At 38.8% G+C, this 25910-nt stretch overlaps 2 protein-coding genes across 2 annotated transcripts in view; one reads left to right on the top strand and one right to left on the bottom strand.

Moving 5' to 3' along the window:
- Positions 1–25910, top strand: part of CMSS1 (cms1 ribosomal small subunit homolog) — a 398161-nt gene that overhangs the window by 96868 nt on the left and 275383 nt on the right. The gene's annotated exons all lie outside the window — the stretch shown is intronic.
- Positions 1–25910, bottom strand: part of FILIP1L (filamin A interacting protein 1 like) — a 312163-nt gene that overhangs the window by 88219 nt on the left and 198034 nt on the right. The window contains exon 4 of the mRNA XM_069551097.1: positions 17430–17608. Coding sequence (XP_069407198.1) covers positions 17430–17608 — 179 coding nt within the window. The remainder of the gene's footprint in view (positions 1–17429; positions 17609–25910) is intronic.

The raw sequence follows: 25910 nt of genomic DNA on the forward strand, positions 1-25910 counted from the left end.
ACAGACAGATCACAACAAGTGTTAGTAAGGATATAGGGAAATTGGTCGATCCCTGGGTCAGGAAGATCCCCTGGAGTAGCAAATGGCAACTCACTCCAGTATTCTTGTCTGGGAAATCCCATGGACAGAGGAGCTGGGTGGGCTACAGTCCACAGGGTCACAAAGAGTTAGATACAACTGAGCAAATAAGCATGCACATTGATTGCAAAAAGTAATGTCTCATGGTTTTGATTTACATTTTCCTGATGGTTAATGATATTGAACACCTTTTTCTGTGCTTATTGCCCATTTGTACATGTTCTATAGAGAACTGGCATTGTTGCCAATTTTTTAATCTTTTTTATTGATGATTCGTTAGAGACTTATTTATTCTGGATACAAACCCTTTCTCGGATGTAGGATCTATAGATATTTTCAATCTTGGGCTGACTTTTCACTTTCTTTATGGAGTCCTTTGAAGACCAAACATTTTTAATTTTGATGATGTTTGTCAAATTTATTTGTTTGTTTTTGATGTCATATCTAAGAAACTATTGCCTAATCAATGTTCACAAAGATTTATGCCTTTGTTTTCTTCTAGGAGTTTTACCATTTTAGGTGTCATATTTAGTTGGGTCTCTGATCTATTTTGAGTTAAATTTTGAATGTAATGTGAGGTACAGGATCCAGCTTTACTCTTTTGTTTGTGACTAGCACTACTCTTTTGTAAACAGTCTTTTTAAGACTGCTTTTCCCCCACTGAATTGTCTTGGCACACTTGCTAAAAATCAGTTGACCAGCAGCATAACAGTTTATTTCTGTACTCTTAATTCTGTCCCATTGATCTATTTTCATATCCTTTTACCAGTACCATACTGTCTTGATTATTGTAGCTTTGTAGTAAGTTTTAAAACTGGGAAGTATCAAATATTCAACTTTGCTCTACTTTTTTAATACTGTTTTGGCTATCTGGGCCCCATGAATTTCCATATGAATTAAGATCAGCATCTCAATTTCTATCATATAATCATCTGGGATTTTAATAAGAATTATGTTGAATCTCTAGATCAATTTGGCAAGTATTACAGGCTTAACAGTATTAAGTCTTGATTCATGAACATGGGAAGGATGTCTTCTTGCCATTTACTTAGGGCTTCTTTCAGTTCAGTTTAGTTCAGACGCTCAGTCATGTCCAACTCCTTGCTACCCCATGAATCGCAGCACGCCAGACCTCCCTGTCCATCACCAACTCCTGGAGTTTACTCAAACTCATGTCCATCGAGTCAGTGATGTCATCCAGCCATCTCATCCTCTGTCTTCCCCTTCTCCTCCTGCCCCCAATCCCTTTCAGCATCAGGGTCTTTTCCAATGAGTCAACTCTTCACATGAGGTGGCCAAAGTATTGGAGTTTCAGCTTTAGGATCAGTCCTTCCAATGAACACTCAGGACTGATCTCCTTTAGAATGGACTCATTGGATCTCCTTGCAGTCCAAGGGACTCGCAAGAGTCTTCTCCAACACCACACTTCAAAAGCATCAATTCTTTGGTGCTCAGCTTTCTTCACAGTCCAACTCTCACATCCATACATGACAACTGGAAAAACCATAGCCTTGACTAGACAGACCTTTGTTGGCAAAGTATTGTCTCTGCTTTTCAATATGCTATCTAGGTTGGTCATAATGTTCCTCCCAAGGAGTAAGTGTCTTTGAATTTCATGGCGGCAGTCACCATTTGCAGTGGTTTTGGAACCCCCAAAAATAAAGTCTGACACTGTTTCCACTGTTTCCCCATCTTTCCATGAAGTAATGGGACCAGATGCCATGATCTTCGTTTTCTGAATGTTGAGCTTTAAGCCAACTTTTTCACTCTCCTCTTTCACTTTCAACAAGAGGCTTTTTAGTTCCTCTTCACTTTCTTCCATAAGAGTGGTGTCATCTGTATATCTGAGGTTATTGATATTTCTCCCAAAAATCTTGATTCCAGCTTGTGCTTCTTCCAGCCCAGCATTTCTCATGAGGTACTCTGCATATAAGTTAAACAAGCAGGGTGACAATATACAGCCTGACATCCTCCTTTTCCTATTTGGAACCAGTCTGTTGTTCCATGTCCAGTTCTAACTGTTGCTTCCTGACCTGCATATAGGTTTCTCAAGAGGCAGGTCAGGTGTTCTGGTATGCCCATCTCTTTCAGAATTTTCTACAGTTTATTGTGATCCACACAGTCAAAGGCTTTGGCATAGCCAATAAAGCAGAAATAGATGTTTTTCTAGAACTCTCTTGCTTTTCGATGATCCAGCGGATGTTGGCAATTTGATCTCTGGTTCCTCTGCTTTTCTAAAACCAGCTTGAACATCAGGAAGTTCACAGTTCACGTATTGCTGAAGGCTGGCTTGGAGAATTTTGAGCATTACTCTAGCAGCGTGTGAGATGAGTGCAATTCTGTGGTAGTTTGAGCATTCTTTCAGATTGCCTTTCTTTGGGATGACTTCCCTGGTGGCTCAGATGGTAAAGCGTCTGTCTACAATGTGGGAGACCTGGGTTTGATCCCTGGGTCGGGAAGCTTCCCTGGAGAAGGAAATGGCAACCCACTCCAGTACTCTGGCCTAGAAAATCCCATTGGCAGAGGAGCCTGGTGCAGGCTACTGTCCATGGGGTCGCAAAGAGTCGGACATGACTGGGCGACTTCACTTTCTTTCTTTCTTTCTTTCTTTCTTTCTTTCTTTCTTTCTGTCTGTCTGTCTGTCTGTCTGTCTGTCTTTCTTTCTGTCTTTCTTTCTTTCTTTGGGATTAGAATGAAAACTGACCTTTTCCAGTCCTTTGGCCACTGCTGAGTTTTCCAAATTTGCTGGCATATTGAGTGCAGCACTTTCACAGCATCATCTTTCAGGATTTGAAACAGCTCCACTGGAATTCCATCACCTCCACTAGCTTTGTTGGTAGTGATGCTTTCTAAGGCCCACTTGACTTCACGTTCCAGGATGTCTGGCTCTAGGTGAGTGATCACACCATCGTGATTTATCTGGGTCATGACGATCTTTTTTGTATAGTTCTTCTGTGTATTCTTGCCACCTCTTCTTCATATCTTCTGCTTCTGTTAGGTCCATACCATTTCTGTCCTTTATCTTTGCATGAAATGTTCCCTTGGTATCTCTGAGTTTCTTGAAGAGATCTCTAGTCTTTCCCATTCTGTTGTTTTCCTCTATTTCTTTGCACTGATCACTGAGGAAGGCTTTCTTATCTTTCCTTGCTATTCTTTGGACCTCTGCATTCAGATGCTTATATCTTTCCTTTTCTCCTTTGCTTTTCACTTCTCTTCTTTCCACAGCTATTTGTAAGGCCTCCTCAGACAGCCATTTTACTTTTTTGCATTTCTTTTTCTTGGGGATGGTTTTGATTCCTGTCTCGTGTACAGTGTCATGAACCTCCGTCCATAGTTCATCAGGCACTCTGTCTATCAGATCTAGTGCCTTAAATCTATTTCTCACTTCCACTGTATAATCATAAGGGATTTGATTTAGGTCATACCTGAATGGCCTAGTGGTTTTCCCTACTTTCTTCAATTTAAGTCTGAATTTGGCAGGAAGGAGTTCATGATCGGGCCACAGTCAGCTCCCAGTCTTGTTTTTGCTGATTGTATAGAGCTTCTCCATCTTTGGCTGCAAAGAATATAAAATCAATCTGATTTCAGTGTTGACCATCTGGGATGTCCATGTATAGAGTCTTCTCTAGGGCTTCTTTAGTTTCTGTCAATGTTGTTTTGTAGTTTTCAGAGTATGTCTTGTACTTCTTTTGTTTATTTCCAAATCTTTATTTCGTTTTGGTGTTATTGTAAATGAAATTGCTTTCTGAATTTCATTTTTAATTTGCTCACAGTTACTGTGTAGATATATAATTGATTTTTGTGTTTTGATCTAGCTTATATTTTACAAGCTTGCTGAGCTTATTTATTAGTTCTAGTAGCTTTTTCTCGCCTGGAGAATCCCAGAGACAGAGGAGCCTAGTGGGCTGCTGTCTATGGGGTCACACAGAGTTGGACATGACTGAAGTGACTTAGCAGCAGCAGCAGCAGTAGTTTTTTCAGTGGGTTTCTTAGGATCTAATTGTTACCACTGTTATTATCATTGTTATCAGTTTAACAAAAGTGTTCCAAGATTGTTCATTTTTCCTAAAAAACATTGATATTATTTGATCTGTGCCTAGATCTAAATTTTTATATGACCTTGTGAGCTACATTTGGCTTCCCAGGTGACATTAGTAGTAAAGAACCCGCCTGGCAATGCAGGAGTTGTAAGAGACGTGAGTTCAATCCCTGGGTCAGGAATATACCCTGGAGGAGGGCATGGCAACCCACTCCAGTGTTCTTGCCTGGAGAAGCCCATGCACAGGGGAGCTTGGTGAACCACAGTCCATAGGGTCGCAAAGAGTCAGACAGAACTCAAGCAACTTAGCTGCTGCTGCTAAGTCGCTTCAGTCGTGTCCGATCTGTGCGACCCCATAGACGGCAGCCCACCAGGCTCCCCCGTCCCTGGGATTCCCCAGGCAAGAACACTGGAGTGGGTTGCCATTTCCTTCTCCAATGCATGAAAGTGAAAAGTGAAAGTGAAGATGCTCAGTCATGTCTTACTCTTAGCGACCCTACAGATTGCAGCCCACCAGACTCCTCCATCCATGGGATTTTCCAGGCAAGAGTGCTGGAGTGGGTTGCCATTGCCTTCTCCCAACAACTTAGCAGGAATGCTTTATATATATATATTATCTGTCTTAGTTTTGTAGTTTGAAGAGAAACTTTATTCCACCCATAAGCTGTATGAGCATACATTAGCACTATTATCTGTTGAGATTTATAGCGTTTTTGTAAAACTTAGTTTAGAAAAGAAAAAAAAAATTACTTGTGTCATTTTCTCTGAAAGAAGAAAGTGGCCATAGATTACAATAGCTTGCAGATTCACAATAGTTTTATCTCTTATTTTGCTTTATTTCTGATTTTCCAGAACATTTCTAGGGACAGTTTGGAGCTCGTGAATCATGTCCTATTCCCCTCACAGGCAGTGCGTTATCCAAATAAGTAGCATTCCTTGTTTTGGGGACAGCATAAAGAAAGTATATGTGGGCTTTACTTCTAGAATTCTGTTACCATTGATTCTTCTGTGGTCACTTTGTTCACTTTCTCAGGCAGATGCTACTGCAAATAAGTACAGATTTCGTTTGAACTGCCTGAGCTTCTGCTCTTGCAGCAAATCCCTGCTCTGTAGCTTTTACAAAATGGCAACCCACTCCAGTATTGTTGCCTGGAGGACCGATCCCACGGACAAAGGAGCCTGGCAGGCTACAGTCCATGGGGTCACAAAGAGGACACGACTTAGCAACTAAATCCTCACCATCACCTGCTAGCTCTGAAGACCTTTTGGGGAAGTACTGACAAGTAAATGAGTGTGGTCTGTGGACCTGACTCTGGAAGTGTCATCTCCCTGCTGTCCCTGTCCTCACCCCCACTACTATCTTCTGTGTTGTCTTGAGCATCCCATGCAAAGGCTTCTTTTCTTGTGGGTTTTAGTTCTTCATTATGCAAAAAAAAAAAAAAAGAAAAAAATGCAAAGTTACTACTGAGTAACTTGTTTCTGAACGAAAGTTGGAATTAACCTATATATGAATTTATCGAGAGTCAATTGACCAGGCAATGTTTGGTAACAAATAAAAGAAAAAAGAATGCTAGCTAAAGCCTGGCCAAATGAATTGCATCTCTAGAATGAAATAATATGCACCCAATTTTTTTTAAGGTAGAAAGATCTCTTTTATGAATTACTTATGATATATTCTTACAGTAAATTTTTAGATATATACACGGAAAACTATTATCTCTAGCTTACTTTTGGGGAGTCGGAAATGAGGAAAAGTCATAGAAAGGTTAATTTTCATTTTAGTTTTATAAATCTTCACTTTATAGTTAATTTTTATTTTATACTTTCCTATTCATTTAAAATTTCTAACTGTATTCTTGTGTTATTATTTTTCACTTATGTGTTATTTCTAACACGTAAAGAAGTGGAGATGATAATATGATGAACCCCTTTGGGTCCCTCTTACAGCTTCAGTACTTACTAACTCTTGGCCAGTCTTGTTTCTTCTGTATCACCCTACTGAAGGGTAGCAGAATATGCCACCAAAAATATATCTCTTTAGTATAAGAAATATTTTGAGCTGAATGTTTAAATAAATAGCAGATATAGGAAAAGTTCTGAAAACAAGAGTAGAGTTACTCTTCTGTAAGGGAAATTTGCATTTATGAAGGAAATCTCTGTGTAAGGGTATCTCCAGAGAAGGATGACTAAACCGTAAGAGAAGCTTATCAGCAAAGAAGGCAGCAATTTAAGTCTGAATAACAACCATACACAGGATTTTTCTGGTAACTTCCCGTAACTGGCTACCCTTTTCCTCATTCCTCACTACTTTCTTTCGTCTTTAGCTGAAGGTGGTATTTAGGATTGTAGTTTAGGTCATTTTATAGAGTTTCTCATTTTCCCTGGGTATCTACTATGTATACATGAGGTATATATGTTAATAAACTTCTGTTTGGTTTTCTCTTCTTAATCTGTCTTTTATTTCAGTGGGTCTCAACCAAGATCTCAAAAGGGTAGAGAGGGAATTATTTTTGCTCCACTATGCTATGCTTCTCAATCTGGATTATTTTGAAGCAAATCCCAAACATCCTATTCCTGTCATTTTCCTTACCATGCTGTCCCCTGAAGGCATTAGAGGCTGTAACAGTGCCCCTACCCCATGCCTTTTTATGTTTCAGCAGTAAAGAATCTGCCTGCCAATGCAGGATACCCAGGTTGATCCCTGGGTCAGGAAGATCCCCTGGAGAAGGAAATGGCAACCCACTCCAGTATTCTTGCCCAGGAAATTTCATGGACAGAGGAGCCTGGTGGGCTGCAGTCTGTGGGGTCACAGAGTCAGACATGACTTAGTGACTAAAGAACAACAGCATTACATATTTTAAATTAAAATAGTTGTCGATAAGACACTATCTGTAAGAAAGTATGAATTAGCTATCACTATTTAATAAAAAGAATTTGAATATCTGAAAACTAAAGAAACTTTCTTTGGGTTTTTTGCATGATTTGGTGAGTTGTGAGCATTCAGTCATGGTACAGGAACAATTCATTCTGAAGCTACACACCTCTTTGGATTCCTAAGGCTTCTTTTTGGAACTGGAAGTGGGAACTGACTGACTACCCCACATGTTCCCTAACAAAATAAAATCAATTTGAAAGAATACAGACTTATACAGAGAAGAACAGGGAGACATGTTTCAAGATTAAACTCTTCTAGTCTAGAAGAGAATTCATTTGCTGCCATCCAGATGTGTTTTCAGGATGAAGTTTTCTCTCATTTCTCTGCTTTGTCATCATTGAGGCATCCTCACTTAGATTTCAACACAGGTAAGAATTAAGGAGTAATTTCTCCCTCTTCTAACATTTTTGTTGTTTTGTGCTTCTTACTTTGTTTATTGATAAAATCTTATCCTTCAGAGGAACGATGAGAGTAAGCCACTGAATTCTTCTATATGAAGAAGCCACGGGAATTCTCTATCTTTGTATCCACAAATAAACACATGAAAAGGCCATTCATTTAATCTATGTGCTATCCTAATGGGTCAATGCTGTCATGCTTAGAAGTATGTCTATAAAACAGCTGTAGTGTTCTTGAGAAGATTATTAAGTGGAGTTTTGATTAATTGACAAATATGTTTAGAGTAAGAAGTAATTTGACATAAAGCAAATGACAGATGAGCCTCACAGGGAAATGGTCTTTTTATTTTTATGGCCATTTGTATTTGGTCCTCACTAATGCCATTACTGATAAATATTGCATTTTGAGATCAGCCACATATGATTTTCTTTTCCCCAAATTATTTCTTTACATATATGTGCACACATATATGTATACATATGTGTGTATACATATATATACATATTGCATTGTTTGCTATGACATGAAATGCTTTGAATGTCATATGTACTTAGAACAAAACAGTGAAAGTCACTCAGTTGTGTCCGGCTCTTTGCGTCCCCATGGACTATATAATCCATGGAATTCTCCAGGCCAGAATACTGTTGTGGGTAGCCTTTCCCTTCTCCAGGGGATCTTCCCAACCCAGAAAATGAACCAGGGTCTCCTCATTGCAGGCAGATTCTTTACCAACTGAGCTATCAGGGAAGTTAGAACAATAACAAAAAAAAGTGTGCTATGAAGTGACAAACTGTATGGTAGAAATTACTTATTTTGAAGAAACACGTACTCAGCCTCATAAATCCTGCAAATATGTTTCATCTGAAACATTTTATGAAGATATAAATTATCTGTTCACCAGGAGTCTCAAATATTTCATGCTGTCATTAGGCAAATCATGGAAATAAATGAGACAATGCTATGGGCATAATGTATTATGCATGATAAATAGGGAAGATACGTGAGGAAGTGAGAATTGGTGGGTAGAAATTGAATTAAATAGGAGAAACTGATTGAAAATTCTCACATACTCCTAATCAACCAAATTATTAAAAAGGGAATTTGACAAAGTGTACTTTGGATTCTGCAGTGTTAAACAAGTCAAACTTGTCTGTGGAAGGCCAGTACTATAAGCAGTATGAACTGTTGCCAGATTTGTCATGTGGTAGGTAAGGTAGGCTAGGATCCTGACTTGGGACCTTACAGCTTTTGTGGGATTGTACAGAGGGTTTCAGACCTTTCAGAGAAAGAGCAACAGAAGCAGTGTCTTGGAGGATTGGTGGTGGTAGGCCATTAGAATTTGAATTTGATGAGGAAAAGGAAATGTACTGAAATTATATTGACATTGGCAAAATATTCCTTCAAGAAAATGTTATGTTTGAGTATGTTTTTGATGATATGTTAGAATTTTTTTTTTTTTTTTGGTCAGAAGTAATACATCTCTAAAATTAAATTCCAAGTCAGTGGGAAAGTCTGATTCGGGTTATGAACATTCTCTCACTTTACATGGTTTAACATGTTTTAAATGAGATCAGATTCAGGATTAGTCTCAGGCAAAGTTATAAAGTAAGAAATGGGTATGCTCCTTCATTGAGAGTGATAGTATAAATGGTCTATTTATATCAATAGAATGCAACTTAGCTATAGTTTTTAAAATCCGGAAAAGTTTTATAACTTTTGACCTAGCAATTCCACGTCGAAAACTTTATTCTATGGCAACAGTCAGGAAGGCATAAAAATTAACCAGGATGTGAGGCTTTTCTTCATCGCGTTCTTTATAAAAGTGAAAAAGTAGAATGAATCTAAACTCCCACAATAGGGAATTTAAATAAATTACATCTGTATGACAGTAGTATTCATGTACTTAAAAATTATGTACTTAAAAATTCCGGAAGAGTTGGTGATTTAGGAAAATGTTCGTGTTTTTGTCAGTGAAAAAAACAAGATACAAAAACTATGCAAAGTATGAGTTGAGAGAGTTATTTTTAGTTTTTTAAAACAGTTAATATTTCTGATGTTCTTAAGCCAAAATCCTATCTTTGGATGGTTCTCTCCTCAAGTGCCTTGATAAAGGACCTCCCCTGTTTTATATCTGCTTTCAGTAGAATGATCCCAAAGCTCTCAAGCATATTTTGCTTCCTCTACCAGAATTGACTTGTTTCATATATTATTCTCTAAAGCTGGGCTAAGTGAAAAGAACTGATCCAGAAGATAATGTTTGAGAAGATATTCATGGAAAGTACTAAATTAAAATGTAACAACTTTTTCTACATTCTAGTCACTTATTCAGTAAATATTTATTAAACTTCTCCATGTGCTTGGCCCTATAGAAGGAATTGTGAACAAAGTAAATCAGAAGCCCACTTACCTTATTATGGGAATATTTGATTTTTTATAATTCCTTTAGTCAAGATGATGTGGTTAGTGTGGGATCTTGTTAGTGTGGGATCTTGTGACACTGCCTTTGCCCAAGAGCCAGTGGAGTCAGTTGGTGCACTTAGAAACCATCATTTGAGGTTAGTCTTTATTTTGAGTATGTGATAGACTGTGCTTTTCATAATATCATTGCATTAACCTTTCTATTTATGATTTCCATAAGGGGGACATAGGTCTCCATGGTTTAGGAGATGAGGGGGAAATTATTGAGTACTATGGTGTCCAGCTCAGTGTTAGAGTGTTAGATCCTTAGGACATTCAGCAATACCTCTATCTAAAGGAAATAAGATACAACCTGGCCTAGAAAAGGACCGCTTATTTGTGCCTGCTCTGTATTCTCAGCTGTCATTCTACCTGAAACACAGCATGACACTTGTTTTGTGTCTTTGTTCCCCATACCAAAGGGTATGTCCCTTGGAAACTTTTATTCATCATCACATCCTTAGCACCAGCATAGGTTCCAATTAGGTTTCTTCCTAGCAATCCATAATATGCCCAGTGGTGTAGTAAAGCGAATGCAAATGAACTAACTTGAAGAAAGGCAAATTTGCAGAAAGATGCCAGTGCATACTGACTGTCAGCCACCATACTTAGCACTTCCTATGCATTGTATAATTTAGTAATTTCAGCAACCTGTGAGATCCGTATCATTTTATTAACAGATAATAAAATTGAGACTTACCGAGAGTAAGTACTTTGTTCAAGGTTAAATATCTAGTAGGACCAGATTAGAGGATGGGAGCATGGTTCAAACTCCTGTTGGTTCTGACTCCAGAGCCTATGCTTTTAACCCATTACTATATGTACACCCTTCTAAGGAAAGGCGTTTCTGTACATTGATATTTACTCAACATTTATGCCAGGCATTTCCTAGTCTCATGGCTGGCCAAAGCTGTTTGGCTTCATCTTCTCATGAGAAATAATATATTTGCCAGAAAAGTTTACCTACCAGTTGGAAATTCAGGATACAGCTTAATTCTAATGTTCCACCTTGGTTTCCATTTATGAGGCAGAATTTTCCATTTTGATATGGCTTAATGACTCTTCCTCCTCTTGGTATTTTATAGCCAGATGGAACAGAAGTTTGGGGTTGCCTTTCCATATTCAGTCTTTGACTTCATGTTTTATAGAGTTGTTAAGCTAGTGGCTGTGAGTCAGTTAGATATATTTATCCAAGACTTACTGTATGTCCTCCACTCTCCTAGGGCTATGTGGGTCGTTGGATAATTGCACTTCTTAATATCCTTTTTGACTGACCTTTCATCATGTTGCAACACCAGTGTCAGTACCACAGAATGAACACCTGCATTTTCTGTAGATATTTTATGAAGGTCTTATCTTTTCAATCGTGGTGTAATTATGTCTTAACTTTCTTTGGAATAGCAGGCACAAGGGTTGAGCACCTAGTAATGATTCTGGGGAGAATATCACTCACTATGTTATCAGAGCTAGCCTCTGGTCTGGCCCTACTTCTATTTAGCAGCAAGATCTGGGGGTTTCTAACTGAGTCTTGATGGGCTTCACTTTTCACAGTTCAGAAATTAGAGAATTGGTCTTTATTGCTAGATCTTTACTCATTTAACTTTAGGATTAAGAGATTTCTGTAATTTTTTATGGCTATCTCATAGATTGATTCTCTGTGGTGGAATAAACGGAATAGAAAGGCTGTAAATTGACCTGAATTTGTGAAGGTGATATTAAGTTCAGTTCTAATATGTAACATTCAAGAAGCAATAGGAGGTACCTAAATCTAGATATCCTCTAAAAATGGAAACACTGCTGACGTAGATTTGAATTTGGTGGTTGAGGTGCTATCATTCTTAGTGACCTCTTTTGCTAGTGTGGCTTAGAATAATAGGGTTGAAGTAAAAGATACTTATTCATAATAGTATCATGTAATCACAGTGTTTTAAATCTGAAAGAGACACACAAATATAGCCTGTCCCATTTGTTTACATACAAGATTGGAGAAATGGAATTTGCCCAAATCTGGTCTAGCTGCAGATTGAGTTTGCAGACCAGCATCCCCTTTCTCCAAGTTCCCAGTTCATCCCTCACTGTGCTTGTTATATTTCCTTTTAGACTGCTTTTTAACATTTGTAGTATTCTTTTGTGAGCAGTAAATTCATGAATCATTGTACATCTAAATACACACCCAGAATTATTTGTAAAATTTAGTTCAGCTTTCTGGGAAGGAAAAGCAATCAAATAGCGTCATCATTGTAGCCAAATTTTGACCTCTATAATTAAATGGTGTTGTATAGAAACCACTGAATTATGCAGTTACAAGGGTATGGTTTTGTGACATCTGCTGAAAGTTAAGTCATGATGTACAGTCCTAAATGAATGGGTTTTTTGGTTATCCTCGTGAGGTAATCTCTCTGCATCCCTACCCAGACCCCATGTTAGATCTGAGGTATATGAACACTGGGCTGATCACATTGTGAGTCTCTGTAGAGTTACAATATAAAATATGTTTGTGGTGGTCTCCATTTTGTTCTGACAAAGAACTGAATACCAATGACAAAGGTCAAATGGAGATCTGCCATCCATTCCACTACTTACAAGACATAGCCTCAAGAATATGTAATACATATAACTCCTTGCCAGAAAACTGAAAGGAAATGATTACATTTGAGTACAATGCATTCTACAACAATAGTTTAGTGTGCATGAAATTTAAAACTGCTGGCTTTCCAAATAGGATTTTTAAAAAGTAGACTTTAGCTTATTTATTTTTCAAAAACATTATGCCCTCTGTGTTATGCTTTGTGGGATATTTTTTAAAGCTGGGATTTAAGACCAAAAAATTTGAAAATCCTAATGGTAATAGTTGCAAGATATTGGATCCTCTTGAAGTACTGTAGTTTAATGTGTTTATTGAATTCTCCTGTTTTATATTCATGAGTATTTAACGTATTATGTTTTTGTACCATACTGGTGCTTTTCTCCCCTACCCACCATGATCTCATAGTGCCCTGGAAGCCTTAGTATCAAATCATAAAGGCTACAGTGGTGTCTCTGTCCTACACATGCACAAATGAGTTGGGGTTATATGCCAGTGAGGAACTTATCTACTTCCTTCTCCTAGTATCTAGTGTAGGACCTGGCATGTGAAAGTGAAAGTGAAGTTGCTCAGTGGTGTCCGACTCTCTGCGACCCCATGGACTGTAGCCTACCAGGCTCCTCCCTCCATGGGATTCTCCAGGCAAGAGTACTGGAGTGGGTTGCCATTTCCTTCTCCAGGGGATCTTCCCAACCCAGGGATCGAACCTGGGTCTCCCGCATTCCAGGAAGACGCTTTAACCTCTGAGCTACCAGGGAAGCCTTCTCCTAGTTAGTATCTAGTGTAGGACCTGGCATGTAGCAGGCATTTAATTAATTGGGGTGTTTTTAGTTTGGGTTTTGGGTGGTGTTTTTTTTTTGTTTGTTTGTTTTGGTTTTAGTGAATGAGTAAGTGGCCAGCAGCATTAAATAGCTAAGTAACTAGTTAGTTTAACTAAAAACTTAAATAGACTAATACACTCATTCATTTATATATATTTCAAGGGAGTATTCAAAGCCTCTAGAAAGAAGATTTGATGTCTTTTGAGAGAAACCCTTGAAAGTAATCCAATATATTCTGTTAACAGGAGAGTCAAATATGGCTCAATGTTTCACTTACCTTTCCTGGTGCCCATCTAGAAAACAGGCCTGTCATAGTAGAAAAGAGTTAATGATAGAAATCTTTATAAAGTTGCTTCAGCCAAAGGGAAAGGTGAAAATGCTTTGTTCTTTCCTAAGGACTTAACCCAAGATGTGGTCAAGGCAACAACCTTGAAGCTGAGTACCTGCTGACTTTGCTACAAAGACCCTTCTGCCCCCTGAGCCATTTTTCTGTCTATCGCACTTGGACAGGACAGCAGCAATAAATTAATTCTGCCTGTGACTCATTCCTTACTATGTGGCTTTTGAGAAGCTACCATTTGAAGTCCTGCTTTATAAGATCACAATTATCAGTGCTAACCTACTTGGCCAAGGTATTATGAAAAGTAATTTAAGGTTTTCAAAAAATCCACAGTTGAAGTCACAGTTTTAGACAGAGTTGCCATAACAATATTTGTTTCCCACTTCAGTGGTGGTTTCAAGGCCAGAAGTGCAATAATATATATGGTTAGTATACATGGTTTGCTTTAGTGTTCTGAGAAAGAAAGCATGATTTAAAAAAAAAAAAATAGGAAACTTTTTTTTTCTTCCCAGCCTTTTCCCCCGTTGAAACTGAAAAAGGAAAAAAAAATTATGCAAACTATTTTGAAAGTACAGACAAAATTGGCTTTTCACTTATGGGAAAATTTTGCAAAACTGCACTGACTAAAAGTGATTTTTGTTTTGGATTTCCTGTGAAGCCCTCCAAAAAGGCCAAAAATTACTGGCATTGCTTTTGTATAAAACCTTTCACATAGACTCCACTTGTAATTCAGCCAAGTACATAATTCAGGTCATCAGTGACACACATATCCACACATTGGAGCTGGTTGGTGAACAGAAAGTTGTCATGAAATGTGGACATAATATTATTTTATGGACAGACCAAACTGCACAGATTACAGTGAAGGAAACTTTACATTAACACGCTTGGGAACAGGGTTTCCTGAGCTGTTCCCTGCCCCCACCCTTCTGCAGTGGGAAAGCCAATTGTTTACTGATTACGACAACGACATCATTTGGCAGACATTTTGGCCTAAACTCAGTGTGTGACATCAGCCTCCTTTAGGGTTTTCCACATAAAATGAATTCTCCAAAGAAAACACAGAAATGGAGCCTGAATTTGAAATCCATTATTACACCCTCTAAGGTCTCATTAACTATCTCAATCGTGTATTTCTTAATTTTTATTTAATTTCCAAGTAGATGTTATCTAACACTAAAAATAGGAGCTCTGAACTTTCACAGTGTTTTTTCAGAGTTCCAGTCAGAAACCATATTATAGTTATAGAGCTATACTTATGGCTGTATTCACTCAAACCACTTTTATGGCAGTTATGATATCTTTGTTTCTTTGTACTGAGGGTCACTGATTCGGGAGTGGCTTACATCACTCTGTTCGAGGAAGGAAGTAAACATTATTCTTTGACTTCTTAGAAAAAATTAGCCTTGTTTTTGTGAGGGGTGGCTGCATGCTTGAGAGGAAGTACTCTCACTAAAGTTAGGTTTGTGTTCTGTCATTTGTTGTCATAGAATGAGACGTGTGAATGGTACTTTACTCTTGTGTAAGCACCTCCTCAGTATATATTTACCTGAAATTACTTTTCCCCCATTTCCTCTTCATGAGGTGGTGTTCATTAAGTATTTTTATGCACATGGCCTTAAAGCAAGTAGAAGTCAGTTATGCCTTATGAGGCCCACAGTCTCCCTGCTACAAGCATGGCGGCAGGAAAGGTCCGTGCACGAACACGGCCAAGCTCCGGGAACTGTGACATACAGGTAGAGCAGAAGTATTGTCTGTGTTATCGTCTGAGTCGAGAGTAGGCTTAACACTTTCATACCCAGACAGTTCCATCTGGAAGCTGTATCTGGGCAAATAGAAATAGGTGAATATTCCCATGTCTTCTGAAATGGCTAAACACAGAATGAGAATCACTGCAGTCATTTTTTCCAATTTGGGGGGTTAATGGCTTACAGGAAAAACTTTGTGTCCTATATGGCTAAAAAATATGACCTTTTAAAATTCTTCCAGTTAAACTACTTTGATACATGTGGCAATACCATTCTTAATGTATTGAGTCCATGGTGTACAATTTACATTCATCTCACTATTTTCCTTTTGCTCAGCCATGGCCTTTATTCCTGTTGCTCTTGTGTTCTCACTTCTCAGTGCTGTTCTTCTTTACTCTCTATTGATTTAAATAATCTTCACCATCTGCCTCCCAACTTTATAGTGTTACTTCTGGATAGCCCTTCTCAACCTTCCTTCAGAGGACAGTAGAGACACAACCGTGAGCATTAGGACTATACCACCAAGAGCCTTCCACATTTCCACCCTAAATCTGTATCCTCTTGTCTTCTCTGTTAATGTTTGGTAAGCCCCTGGGGCAGGGATTTACCTGCCTACTTCTTTATTCTGTGGTGGGCAGCACTCTGACCCTGGTGAATAAATATTCATAATAATGAGAGATGAAAGGAAGTGTCTGTGTTCAACAAGTTAGTGCCAAGTAAGTGTGGAGGCCAAATGAGGCCATGGGCACCAAACCCCAGGGGTTTGAAATAGTATTTAATATGACATTGTCTTATTGAATACCAAATTGTATACTGTAATGTCTTAATCAAATCTTCTTGTCCTCCACCCTTCTTTATTCTTTCTCAGCTTCCTTTCTTGACCCTTTTTTTTTTTTTTTTTTTGGACGAAAACCCTAACTTGATGGGTTGTTGTGTTTTCTAGAGTTCCCATCTCAAAATTCTTTCCCTTACCAAACCAACACCCATAGCTTCAGCTCTTACCAGCTGCAAAAACATCACCAGCCCAGCCTTTCCCAGACCTACATTTCTAACCATGGATTGTCTATTTAGACATATTGTTCTCCCCACTGGACAGTGGAACACTCCAGGTTCCTCATGCTCAACTTGTCTGAAGCAAGACCCTCTTCCCCCTTTTGAACAAGAAACCCTGCAACAGCAAAAAGCTGTGCGCCACTCCCACCTTCTGTACCTTGGTGAATAACCAGGAGTGTAACTTTGTTTCCTTTTTTTAAATATAAATTTATTTATTTTAACTGGAGGGCGAGGGTGGGATGATTTGGGAGAGTAGCATTTATGTTTTCCTTTCTCTGCTCTCTAGTCACATTAGTCACAAATTCACATTGACTATACCTCATAAACAATTCCCCTTACACCCCGTTATCCCTAAACCCTCTAGCCATTGGAACACATATCTGCCTCCAGGTTAAAGCCCCGCCTGTCTTTCTTCTATCTGTCCTTAATGGTTCATTAAGAAAGCATCCCTAATCAATTCATTCTCCTCCTCATAACTTGTCATTTGTTCCTTCTTGCCAACAGTATAAAATCCAGCGCCCGTGGCCAGCCTTTGCTTTGCTCACACCCTGTGCTACAGCCATATGGAAAGCTTGTGGAAAGCTTGCGTTCCCTCAGTACCCATACTCTTGTCTTATCTCTATGTTGTGGCACTTATTTCTGCCCTTGCCTTGTGTATGGTTTCCATTCTTATTTGCGTAAGGACTAGACCCATTACCTCCTCTCTGCAGCTTTCACAGGGCACCCCCTTGAAGAAGTAGGTGAGGTGCCCAGCACTTACATTTCCACAGTCCTATCACACCTGATTATTCTTGTGTTATACTGATACTGTTTTTAAACATACCTTTTCTTCACTCTGTACCATGAGGTTTTTGAAACCAGAGGCTGTCGTATTCATCATATATCCCTGTATCCCTTGGTATAATGCCCCACCCATAGTGAGAGGTTAGGAAGAGTTTGCAGAATAGTTCATTGTCTTGTCCCAAGTAACCTTACCTTTCACATTCCTGTTCTAGCAAGCTTATGAATTCATCACTCTTCTCCATGTATTCTTTGTGTTTTCTCTTTTCTTCCTCCAGTTCTAGTATGGTTTGCCTGTGAGATTTTTCTACCATTAAAAGCTGTTCCAGGATTCGTCTATGTGATTCTTTATGTTTTTCCACGACTTTGTCCAACTACAAAAGAAAATACATTAATAATCTAAGTACAAAGCATTCATAAAACTGCCATCTCTCCTGCTTTTAAAAATGTCCTAGTTTTGACAAATTCAGCAATGGGTTTCTGATTTCCTTGTTTAGTTTTTATCATTACTCTTCTTAATTTTGATACCTTTTGATATGTTTCAACACAAATGTAACCTTCCGTCTTTTTTTTTTTTTTTTTTTTGGCCACAGCACATGGCTTGTGGAATCTTAGTTCCCACATCATCATGTTTTTCTTAACCAAAAATAAAAATCAGTGCCTCTGTAGATACCTGAATATCTTTCTACTTCTTCTTTTGCTCTCCAGAGAAACCATATCAGAGGAATGATGGAAAGTGAAGGACAGTGTTTGATTCTGCCACTCCCTTAGCTGATGGATCCTGCCCCAGCCCTCCCTAAAGTTCTCTGCCCATGTATGTTTCTTGGGTCCACAGTCAGTTTTTCACAGCATTATGTATGAAACTGTTGGCGTACTCTTTTCAAATACTTGAGAATCAATTCTGTCTTGGTATAGAGTGTGAATATGACCCAATGTAAAACACCAAGTCCTTTTGTCTTACTTACACTTGTCTAGTCTACTGGACTGTGAACTCCCTGGAAGCAGGGCCTACGTTCTATTTTTCTTAAATTCTTAGCATCTAATAGAGTGATTTGCCTACAGTAGGTGCCTAGTATATGGTTACAGATTGAAAACAAAATAAGCAAGCAAGGAATCAAGAAAGAAAAGAGGGTTTTATCATAAATGGGTGTTGAATTTTGTTGAAAGATTTCTCTGCATCTATTGAGATAATCATGTGGTTTTCAACTTTCAGTTTGTTGATATGGTGTATCACATTGATTGATTTGTGTATATTGAACCTTCCAGGAAGTAGGTGTAGGAGGAACCTCCTCAACGTAATAAAGGCCATATTTGACAAACTCACAGCAAACATTATTCTCAATGCTGAAAAACTGAAAGCATTTTCTCTAAGATCAGGAATAAGACAAGGGTACCCTCTCTCGCCACTATTATTCAGCATAGTTTTGGAAGTCCTAGCCACTACAATCAGAGAGGGAATCTAGACCAGAAAAAAAGAAGTAAAACTCTCACTGTCTGCAGATGACTTGATACTATACATAGAAAACTCTAAAAATTCCACCGGAAAGTTACTAGAGCTAATCAATGAATATAGTAAAGTTTCAGGATATAAAATTAATAAACAGAAATCCCTTGCATTTCTAATGCATTTCTAATGAAAAATTAGAAAGAGAAGTTAAGGAAACTATCCCATTCACCATTGCAACAAAAACAAAAAAATACTTAGGAATAAACCTACCGAAAGAGACAAAAGACCTAAACTACAAGACACTGATGAAAGAAATCAAAGATGACACAAACAGATAAAGAGATAAAGAGTCAGTATTGTGAAAATGATTATACTGTGCAAAGCAATGTATAGATTCAATGCTGCTGCTGCTGCTAAGTCACTTCATTCATCTCCGACTCTGTGTGACCCCATAGATGGCAGCCCTCCAGGCTCCCCCGTCCCTGGAATTTGCCAAGCCAGAACACTGGAGTGGGTTGCCATTTCCTTCTCCAATGCATGAAACTGAAAGTGAAGTCACTCAGTCGTGTCCAACTCTTAGCAACCCCATAGACCACAGCCTACCAGGCTCCTCTGTCCATGGGATTTTCCAGACAAGAGTACTGGGTGCCATTGCCTTCTCCATAGATTCAGTGCAATTCCTATCAAACTTCCAGTGGTATTTTTCACAGAACTAGAACAAAAATTTTAACAATTTGTGTGGAAACACAAAAGATCCTGAATAGCCAAAGCAGTCTTGAGAACAAAGAACAGAGCTGGAGGAATAACCTTCCTGGCTTCAGACTATGCTACAATGGCAACAGTCATTAAGATAGTCTGGTACTGGCACAAAAACAGAAATATAGAGCAATGAAATAAGATAGAAAGCCCAGAGATAAACCACACACCTATGAGTATCTTATCTTTAACAACAGAGGCAAGAATATACAGTGGAGAAAAGACAGCCTGATGCTGAGCTGTATGAGCTGCTTATATATTCTGGAGATTAATCCTCTGTCAGTTGTTTCATTTGCAGTTATTTTGTCTCATTCTTAGGACTGTCTTTTAATCTTGCTTATTGTTTCCTTTGCTATGCAAAGCCTTTTAAGTTTAATTCGGTCCCATTTGTTTATTTTTATTTTTATTTCCATTAGTCTTTGTCTTCTACATTGGCAGACAGGTTCTTTATCACTAGCACCACCTGGGAAACCCAGCACACACACGAGGAGGTGGGTCAAAGAGGATCTTACTATGATGTATGTCAAAGAGTGTACTACCTATGTTTCTCTCTAAGAGTTTTATAGTTTCTGGCCTTACATTTAAGTCTCTAATACATTTTGAGTTTGTATGGTGTCAAGAAGTGCTCTAGTTTTTTTTTTTTTTTCTTTTACATGTAGCTGTCCAGTTTTCCAAGCACCACTCAATTATTGGAGAAATGCAAAACAAAACACCAATGAGGTATCACCTCACACTGGTCAGAATGGCCATCATCAAAAAATTTACAAGCAATAAATGTTGGAAAGGGTGTGGAGAAAAGGGAACCCACTTGTACTGTTGGTGGGAGTGTAAATTGATGCAGCCACTATGGAGAACAGTATGGCAAGTCCTTAAAATACTTGTAATAGAAATACTGTATGACCCAACAATCCCACTGCTGGGCATATATCCTGAGGAAACCATAATTGAAAGAGATGCATGTACCCCAGTGTTCACTGCAGCACTATTTGCAACAGCTAGGACATGGAGGCAATCTAGATGTTCACTGACTGATGATTGGATAAAGAAGATGTCTTACATGCATGTAGTGGAATATTACTCAGCCATTAAAAAGAATATATTTAAATCACTCCTAATGAGGTAAATGAACCTAGAACCTGTTATACAGAGTGGAGAAAAAAACAAGTATTGCATATTAATGCAGATATATGGACTCTAGAAAGATGGTACTGATGAGCCGATTTGTAGGGCAGCAGTGGAAACACAGACATTGAGAACAGACTTGTGGACACAGTGGGGGAAGGAAATGGTGGGACGAATTGGAAGAATAGCATGGAAAGGTATAAATTACCATCTGTAAAATATATAGCCGGTGGAAATTTGCTGCATGATGCAGAGAGCTCCAATCTGGTGCTCTGTGACAACCTAGAGGGGTGGGATGCGGTGGGAACTGGGAGGGAGGTTTGGGAGGGAGTTTTGAGAGGGAGGGGACTCCATACTTATGGCTGATTCATGTTGATGTATGGCAGAAACCAACACAGTATTGTAAAGCTCCAATTAAACATTTTTTTAAAAAGAAAGAAAGAAAAGAGGGAAGTAGGCTGATTAAAACAAAAGTAGCTGAGGAGCTTTGGCCAGTGATACATCCAAATCCATATAAGACCATGGATTTGAAAGCATGTGGCTTTCTAGACGAGCTAAACACAAAACTATAACCCATAATATTGGTTAATTTTGCCCTTTGCTTTTATCATAAAAGATTTAAAATTTGTGATTCTTGAATTTGAAGCCAGTTTAAATTGTACATCCTTAAAAAGCACATATTTGACTAGGAATCCAAAGCACAAAAATGGCCAAATCATTTTGGAAAAAGAAGGGAATATAGATATCCCAGCAGGCAGAATCCAGCTGACCTCTAAACATTTAAGCTGGCTGTCTAGTTTTCCAATATGAGTTTATAATGATGCTTTAACACACACAAAAGTACTTCATGTCATTACAGGTGTTCATGACTTTTAATAAATGTGACCAGGCCTTTTGTGGAGCAGAAATTGCTTGGTTATATTGCCTGCTGGCAGAGTCACTTTTAACTAAAGACCACCTTCTGAGAGGGAGGTTGTTGTGTTAACTGTCCTGGGTCTCAAGAAACTATAGTTCTCTGAAAACTCCTTCCGGTTGCCCAAACATTAGACTGCATTATAAGGGAAATTCAAATCAACTGCTTTTAGAATTTGAAAGTGAAATAGTGATAGAATCCGCCTTAGTTTGGAGACCTTGACATTTTACTTAGAGAAACATTTAATTTATCACAAGACTGGCCCTAGAATTAATAAATGAATAATTATTGTTAAGGCGCTCATTGTGTGCGACTCTTTGCAACTTCACGGACTGTAGCCCACCAGGCTCCTCTGTCCATGGGGATTCTCCAGGCAAGAATACTGGAGTGGGTTGCCATGCCCTCCTCCAGGGCATCTTCCCAATCCAGGGATCGAACCCAGCAGATTCTTTACCATCTGCGCCACCAGAGAAGCTCACAGTAGGTATTTAGTAACAGCATAAAAGAATGACAGGACAGCTTCATAAGAGAAGCTTCATCAGATAGCTTCTTGTAGTTATATGGACATAAATATGAAACTTTGTTCAGGCCAAAAAAGAAAAAGAAGCTTTAGTTCATCTATTATTACCTTCCATTGTGTTTTTCCCTACTTAGTTTGTTTGTAAGGAAGGAAGATTGGAAAGAATCATTGCCCGTTATCACATAACTTTGTAAGGGCTGTCCCTTCCTTCAAGCCACTGTCCCCCCCGCACCCCCTGCCCCAGCCCTTCCTCATCAATGATAGCATGATCTTCCACTAGTGGGCTTACTCCACTCTCCTATTCAGAGCTGAAACATCTCTCAGCATCTGGCCTCCTGACCTTTCTGCCCCATTCTCATTCCGTACTTTCTCACTTAGTCTTTAGCCACACGAGGCTTCAAGTAGTTCTCAAAACACATGGTGGTGCTTCAGTTCTGCTTTTTTTTCAAGTGTTGGAACATGGAAGCCTTTTCCGCCTTCCACCCCAAATTTTTCCTGTTCTTCCTTTATAACTTTCTCTGGGATTTCCTTCTGTCACCTTCCATGACTCTTAAAGGAAGGCCTAAATTTACTGCATGCTGTTCGGTGCAACAGGTAAGGACCTCATGTTTGTCAATGGCAGAAATTGGAAAGGTGTTGAATAGTGACCTTGCAGAGGGAAAGTTCCTGAAGGAAGTGTAAGTGATTCTAGAGATATTGTAGCTGATGCTTGAAGTTTTATTCTGTTCCTTCATTTCTCCATACCCCAAATGCTTAGAAATATGCCACTGGTTCTCAGTTCAGTTCTTCTTCATTCCTGCCACATCAAATGATGGACCTGAGTTCTTCTGAACTCATTTCATTTCCCACCAGTTGTATGTGTGTGCTTGGTGAAACTACTTAAGTGTTCTGTACTTCTAGGGGTTTTTTTATTATAAGTTTAGTGATTGGGCTTGATTTCTAAGAGCAATTGTTTTGCCACAGTTTTCTCAAGGTAAAAACTATTAAGCATCTATTTTGCTGTATGTACTTAGTATTATGATAGTTGCCATGGAGAATTTCAAAGTCTCAGTGCTTATACTCTTACTAGACAGATAAGATTTACACATTAAACAATTAGGAACAGTGTGAGGTGGTGTATCATTAAGCACTATGGGACTATCAGAGAACCACTGCCCCTTTTTGATCTAGCCCCACTTTACAGATTGAATGAAGCCTGGGGAAGAAAACAGGAAGACTTAGTCACTTTAGGGGAGTGTCAGGTGCAGAGAGATTAACAGTGGCTCCTTAATGTTTACCATGCAGTGACAGTCTTCCTGCTTATCATTTTAGCCTCTTTGATGTCATATCCTACCCGCAAACCCTAACGCAATCCAACTCCTTGCCCGGGATGAAGGAAATCCAGTGTGTTTGAATAGGTTGGATTGTCTCAGTGGTTAAGCAGAATGAAGAACAGAGAATTTGTCAATCTTTTTGCTTTTGGTCACTTAATATACGCTTAGAAAATAATGACCTTTGTTTTAATAACTCCTGAGTCACAGATCACCCTAATTTGGGATTTGATCTTCTTTCTGAGCTACAGCTTTGGTTCTCTTTGTTCTTTTTCGTTGGCCCTTTGAAGACTGTCCTTTTCTTTGATTACCTTGAATGTAGTGGTAGAGATAAAGCTAGTTCAGACAGCTGAGAAATTATTTAGCTGTTTTAGTAGATCAAAGGTAACCAAATATGCTGTTCATAGAATGTTCCATCTTCTCTGTCTTTACTGAAGCCTGGTTTTCTTAGATAATAGTAGAATCCTAAAATAGAGACTGCTGATTCTCACATTGCCCAGGATCTCAGGTGCTGGAAATGGGGACATGATTCTCATGGCTCTGCACTACCACTGCTAGACTCTGCTGAAAGCCCTTCCTTGTTTATTGTCCTCTGAATGGTGATAGTCCACTGTCATTCATATGTAGTCAGCTACTGAGCTTCAGGTCACTCTTGCAATCTGCCTTTCTCCTGTCCATCTTGGGAGCATTCTGCATGCGCCAGCTCACCCAGCCACCATCAGAAATGAAAGACCAGTGTATTGCAAAATGAACACCGTGTGTCTTTTGGCTCCTAGCCCTGGAAGTGTGTGGATTGTTAAAGAGAAAGGTTCAAAATATGTGGAACCAGAAGCTAGTCTTTGGAAAGTTCCTGGCTTCAGGATTTCTCTAGCTCCATGTAAAGCTCATCCATGCACTTGAGAAGATTCTAGATATTTTATCTAGTGTTTTAATGTGTTTTTTAGTGATATGATTTCATCATATGTCCTCCACAGTGTTGCTGGAAGTGGAATTTCTTTATGCTGTACTTGACTAACCCCTACTCATTCTCTGGTGCTTGGCTTTCCTGATTCTCCTATCTAAACTTGATTCCCTGTTATACTTTCTCGTACTGATTTGTGGTTTTCACTACAAAAATTAACATTGTGTATGTGTGTGTGTGTATGTGTATAAAATATACTTTTTGTGTGATCTTTTGTTGTCTGTCACTCTTTTAGACATTAAGCACTCTGAAGACAGAAACACAACTATTTTTATACAGTGAAAATTATAAAATAAAATTTAAAAGCAAAATTATACAGTTGATTAAAATAAGTACTTTAAGAATTACCTTAAGGTAATGCTAATAAGGTAAGCAGGTTGGAAATAAATAGGAGGTTGAAACAGTCCTGGATTCTGCATTCTTCCCTCCCTATCTCCCCATCCATACCCTTTGCGGGCCTGTCTTGCAGGCCTCCACCTTAAGTCAGTGTTCCTAACATGTGACGTAGCTGAGAACAGTTTTTTTCTAAGGTATTTTGCATTATGAATAGATAAATCCTCTCTAGTTTACCCTAGACATAGTTGAGATTTTTTACATTTTTTTAAAAGAACATTATTGGGGGGGAAGGAGAAGGATGGAAGAAAACAAAATAATAAATTTTTTGTATACGCATCCTTATCCTGATACTATTATCGTGCTCTCTGGTATGGTTGTAGTGGGAACACTCCTCCTCCTTTCTTTTCTGCAGCCCTAGGGACTCATTATCATATTTTTCCTTTACTGTTTATTGTCTACATATCTCCCCTCATCCATCACTTCCTAGATAGAGGAAGAGGGCAGGCAACTGGGTGTATATGGTCTTCAAGGAACGGAGAGAGTCTTGTAGCCGAGGAGAGAAATTTATAGGAGGGATGTAGTAGGCAGGAGAAGGAAACAGACAAATCATAGACGTGGGAATATAAGATGTGTGTGTGTGTGGTGTATGTCAGGGGGAGGGTATTTCTTGAAAGAGTAATCAAGGAAGGTTGGATTTATAAAGCGGGGCCAAATTATGATTAACTTTCAGGGACGCTTTGCAAAGAGGATTGCAAGCATTTGCAGAGAGGGTATTTCCAATTTTGCAGTGTGCAGTAGATTTTGTAACTAAAGCTTCTTCCTACTGATTTCAAGATAAGTTTGAAATTACTCTGTTTCATTTTACACTGAAGTGTTGAGGGGCTATGCCATTTGTGGAGTTCTGTGAGGATATGTTCAGTGATCGTTAATTTGCATTTGTGAAATTTGTGCTTAATGCTGTTTCGCAGTCACTGTGCTGGGAGCTTGGATAGTTTTAACACTATTGACTTGAATGAGGGTTCGGCTCCTCTTGTTTGAAATTTGGATTAAAGCTCAATCAACAGACTTTGGGTGGTCTCATCTTCACCCCTCAGAGAAGCAGATCCATATGAGCAAACTCCTTAACAATTTGGCAAGATGGTAGGCTTCTCTCATGAGACACCCAAGGCAAGAATAGCAGCGACATGAGAGGTCATTCCTGAGGTAGGCTGCCAGACCATGGGGGGGCTTTGTCCAAAGCATGCTTTCACTCTCTTCAGCCTTAGCTTATGCTCCTAGCTGTTTCTTTCTTATAAGAATGAAAAATTATGA

This window comes from Ovis canadensis, chromosome 1, assembly GCF_042477335.2.
Source record: "Ovis canadensis isolate MfBH-ARS-UI-01 breed Bighorn chromosome 1, ARS-UI_OviCan_v2, whole genome shotgun sequence".
Taxonomy (NCBI): domain Eukaryota; kingdom Metazoa; phylum Chordata; class Mammalia; order Artiodactyla; family Bovidae; genus Ovis; species Ovis canadensis.